This window comes from Dendroctonus ponderosae, unplaced genomic scaffold (assembly GCF_020466585.1).
Source record: "Dendroctonus ponderosae isolate FM_Combo_2020 unplaced genomic scaffold, Dpon_F_20191213v2 Dpon_F_20191213_1, whole genome shotgun sequence".
Taxonomy (NCBI): Eukaryota; Metazoa; Arthropoda; class Insecta; order Coleoptera; family Curculionidae; genus Dendroctonus; species Dendroctonus ponderosae.
Window position 1 is genome coordinate 62,501,905 of NW_026017110.1, and position 4,890 is coordinate 62,506,794.

At 37.6% G+C, this 4,890-nt stretch overlaps 1 protein-coding gene across 1 annotated transcript in view; it reads left to right on the forward strand.

Moving 5' to 3' along the window:
- LOC109540855 overlaps nt 1-4,890 on the forward strand; it is a 17,877-nt gene that overhangs the window by 9,798 nt on the left and 3,189 nt on the right. Inside the window, exons 3-6 of the mRNA XM_048669220.1 lie at nt 932-1,078; nt 2,304-2,415; nt 4,107-4,500; nt 4,555-4,888. Coding sequence (XP_048525177.1) covers nt 932-1,078; nt 2,304-2,415; nt 4,107-4,500; nt 4,555-4,888 — 987 coding nt within the window. The remainder of the gene's footprint in view (nt 1-931; nt 1,079-2,303; nt 2,416-4,106; nt 4,501-4,554; nt 4,889-4,890) is intronic.

Consider the following 4,890-nt stretch of genomic DNA (forward strand, 5'->3'; position numbering starts at 1 on the left):
TTAATTAATGTAACTACCAACTCTGCAATTAGTATCTCAATTAAGTTACATTGTGTAGGGGCGCATCTTAAAACTCGACAGGATCAATAAAAGAATCCGGCGTATTAGAGCTTCTTAAGACTTAAAAATAAATGCACAGCTATTTCGGATTGTATAGGTACAAAATATGAGAGCTCATGGATTAATCATCATAAAAGGAGGAAAGCTGTAAATGGAGCCATTTGGTCAATAAGTCTATGTGTCGAGCGTAAACAGCTAATATTTTCTGAACAATCGGGCTGTGTGTGCAAAATGCTTTCCATTAGCTGAATCGAGAAAGGGATGGCGCACAAAGGCCTTCACTTTTTACACCCATCTTTTATGCGGGAAAAGACAAGAATGGAGATCATGTATTACAGCTTTGGGCTCTACAATATAACACTGCCTTATATTTCGTGCTGTAGATTATAATCTATACGGAACTGAAACTTGAAACTGTCGCGATAAATCAGCAATGTCGGCATTGTTACCTCTGAATTCGAGAAATGTTTCACCTCAGTTTGAAACACTTTGAAATTGGACCAGAGAACGCTAAAAACAAACACAAACGCTTGTTTTGACTATCATTAAATTATTAGCACCAACCAATCATAGTGGTTAAGGCTATAAAACGCAAAAACTGTCCTACTCGTGAAAGACTCTCAGAGATGATGAGCCTCTAAACGTTCCCTAATATAAGTGAGCATGATCACGTGGTAAGTGTGAAAGCCGTTGATGGCATTTTGGGGCTTAGGCCTCTTTGTGCTGGAAATGATCTATGGAATTCATTTGAATCCCGCTGTGTTGGTAAACGAGAAATCGGTTGGTGCGAGATTGCATTTATGAAGCCAGTTGTTTTAAAGCAATGACATAATAAATATCGTTTGTGTAATGAAAGCGAAATTAATTTCAGATATCCTTATGCGAAGATTACAGCCTGCCTGCGGACCATTTGGCAGAATTAGCAAAAAGGCGACCGAACAGTATAGCGGTATCAAATAACTGCTTCTTATCTCAGAACTTTTCTGATCTCATCGTTTCCAGTCCTGAAGCAGACCATGTAAGTTTCCGAATTCATGTGCCAATTAATTCAAAGACAAGAGTAAAATTATCCGATCGTTTTGCAAAATTTTCCTCTGCTAGCCACTCAAGTCCAATCTCCACTTTAAATGTTTAATTAGAATTTTTCTTTTGTGGCTCTAAGTGCACTGATTTCGAAATGTTCAGGTTGATTCATTTGCGCCACAAAGAAAATGGCAATCAATCAACTCGAGCTCGGTTTCCTTTAATACATTTTTAATGCACCTGGGTGGAAATGGTCTCTACTCAAAATCAAATTTGCAATGTTAAAGTAAAATACCTGAAAGGCTTTAGAACGTAACTCTGGCCACTTATGAATAATAACAGCACTCACAGTTTCCCGGATTTTATGTTCAAAGGCTAACGGCATGTATTTACTAAAAGAAATGGGTGCTAGCATGTTTATGTTTCTGTGAATCGGATTAGAATTTATAATGTCAGGGAGATGTGTATGCAATAAATTCTCCGGCTCTAAACTAGGGTGAGGATGCCCTTCCACAGTTCTTGGGAGGCAAAGTTTAAGTTCCCGGCTTTTATACTGATCAATTGTTAAGCACCAAGGGTGAGTCTTTTAAAATGTTCTCAGCTTTTGTTCGGCTCTCGTAATTTTGAGAAACATCAAGGAGAAGATAAGAAGATTGTTTCGTAAAATTATTTGAAATTAATGAGTAAAATACGACAAAATAAAATGTGCCCGAAGAAAAAGACACCATCCCCCAACATCATTTAATTTAATAAGCCACTTTAACCTTTGGTCAAAATTCTATGACAATTAAATCCTGCCAGTGTATCTATAGATAAGCTATAATTAATAACTGCTGTCTAAATTAATCTAGGTACCGAAATTCCTGAACCCTTCACAAAACACTGGCAATATCGGAAATCTCAAACTTTGTCATAGTTGAATAACTATGTGCAAAAGGGTGCTAATCACGGCAATGAAAAGACAGATCTATCTCGAACTGAATATGATGGGCTCCCTCCGTGTTTTCCCCAGTACATTTTCCCTTAGGGAAATTCGTTCGCTAATTATATTGATGTTGGCGAAAATATCGTTTCATATTTCGATGTAAAAAGCCTTTATTGTATTTGCACAAATTTCCTTTTCGAGGCCTTATTTGATCGATGTCGGCCATTCAGAATACTCACAGGATTTATACCCATTTCTTGTCTGAATGATAATTCTAATGAGCTGTTATTTATAGGTGGTAGTTTTAGATACGTATTCAAATCCCAGAGATTCCCAACAACATTTGACCCAAGAGGAAAAATATTTTACTAGCCCCGATAAAGAATATTCACAACCCTACACCACTGGTAAGTTTACTTTCATTTCACTTGAAGAATTGCGAAATAAACTGCAAACTAACGTGTATCGATTTTCTAATCAAATATCTGCCACGAGTGAAAAATTTGAGACTTTAGCTGCGAAGTCCCTCTGCTTCCGTTTACATTTCTTAAGCGGATTTCGAGTAGATGACATTTCTCGTTTTCTCATTCGCAAACAAATTAAAAACCAGACTTCCAAATCTGTCATTAATCTTAATCTCATTATTTAATACATCAAGCGGAATCTTTCGCTTTAGGCGGGTGGCTTTATGACAGCGAAAGGTGAAATATGAGTTTCTATTTAAGTTGTGCACGTGTAATTATTAGATAAGGATATTAAGCATCTACACTAAACTTTTCTTGTGTTATTTGAATAGATCATTCATTTTACTAAAGGCATTTGGTCCGTTGTGTCTTCATTAATTTTGGCTATTTCGGCTATCTATCAATGCCTGGTTCAAAGAATGTGAGACTTATTGGTGCATTTGCAAGTAAAACATGTACGAATCCTATCATTTTGCTAAAGAACACTGGTATTTTATGTCAAATTTAATGACTACTTATTATACTTTGAATGTGGACAACTTTTGAAAACGCAAATACGAACGGTAAACCAGCGTTATCAATTGAGAGTTTGAAAGTTAGGAAATACATTTATTTAAAAAGTTTCCGGCATAATGTATGAAATTTACCTCGTTCTCCAGTTATATCGATTTTGAGCTTTGCATATCCAGTATGAGCCATTTAAGTAATAAAATGTTTCAAAGTGCTCACCCAAGTGAAAATGAATTGGCTTTGTTGGTAATTTACCATTGCTTTTAAAGAGGTTTTCATTTTATTCACAACTTTCCCCTGTTCCTCTCGTTGTTCTGAAACTTTTCCGCCTATTACAGCACCATAAAATGTTCCGACATTTTCAGCCGCTTTTTGCGAACAACACCGTATTTTCCAAGTCGTTTTGTATAAGAAAAATCATAAAGAGCTTCAATTTCACTTTACCGATAGAACTAGCGTCTCCACTTTAAATGTCCTATATTAGATGTCAGAAAGAGTTATCGATAGTGCTGTTTTTTTGAGTAAAATGCTCCTAAAAACCGTCCAAACTTAATCGATTGCTCCGGTTTTTTGCCATATCTGAAAGATTGAAATCTGTTCGGGATAAAGACGTTCCAATGGACCGGATCATTGGTTCGGTGTCATTTTCAGCATTGCGGGATTTAAAATATGGGATTCAGCCCTCTCAACTAACGGACTGATTAATTCCTGTCTGAGGTTTGATCCTTATTTAAAATGAAAAAATGTCTCGTGCCTAAGCAAGCGCATATGCAATTAATTTCGTTTTCCGAACGTGACACTTTTTATAAAATAGTGCTTATATATTTAAAAAAATGTGTTTTTCTTGGAAGCGAGTAATTTAATTTGCGAATTTATCTAAAGCGTTGAAACACGCGGAATGGCAAAAGTGATAGGGGAGAAAACGCGCTCTCTTCCTTGTCATGCTACTCGAGTAGGTGACGATACAGTTATTATGCAAATTAAATACTAAAATTAAGAAAGTGCTCTGGTAAAGCAATTAAGAAAATTGTGGGGATTTGCAAGTGAAGTATGAAGGGAAAGCGGAGTGTTTAGCTAGTCCGGAATTTACTGAAATGTGTTTTTCAACATGAAATAATTTTCAGAAGAGTCTTCAAATCCGACATCGGATGAAGAATTTGCGTACCCAACAGGACCAGAGTTTACTGTTGAAGAGTTGAACTCCCCCGACAGTATAAACGAAGGAGCTCCCCAGCAGGCAATTCTTGACGCTCTTTCCCCCACAAAAACAGATATTCTAACAGCTAGAAGACATCCCTCCCCTTACTACTACGGAGATTTATTTAAGTACAAAACTGATCATCCGCCACAATCTTCCAAGGCAGCTTACAGCAGCGTGGTAAAGCATCAAACTCACAAAGAACAGGGAAGTAAAGGAGAAGGTCATAAAAAATCCAAACATTCCAAAAAGCATCGGAAGGGTGAAACTAACGAAGCTAAAGAACGAGATAAGGTCGCAAGAAACAGACCTCAATTAAGGTGCGTTCCATTTCGATGAGGTTTGGAGAAGGTAATCTAACGTTCTGTTTCTAGACAGCATAAAAAATCGTCATCTATCGACAGTCACAGCACATCATCTCGGGATGCATCAAACGATCCTCGCGAACGAAGAAGAACTAGCAAGACTTTAAACGTTCTTTCCTGCAACGACGATGGCTTAGACGACATGACCCGTCAAAGACATGTCTACGAAACGGCCTTCGACTGTCGGATCAGCAAATCTGATGATGATCTGGATCAGATTTCGCGGGTAACCAATCATCCCGTTCTGATCCAATGGAACAGTGATAAGGGCGGATCCGAGCCGACGAAAGGCAGCTCTTCCACACTTCACAGAAGCCCCAAGTCAAAATCCAAAGACGATAAACC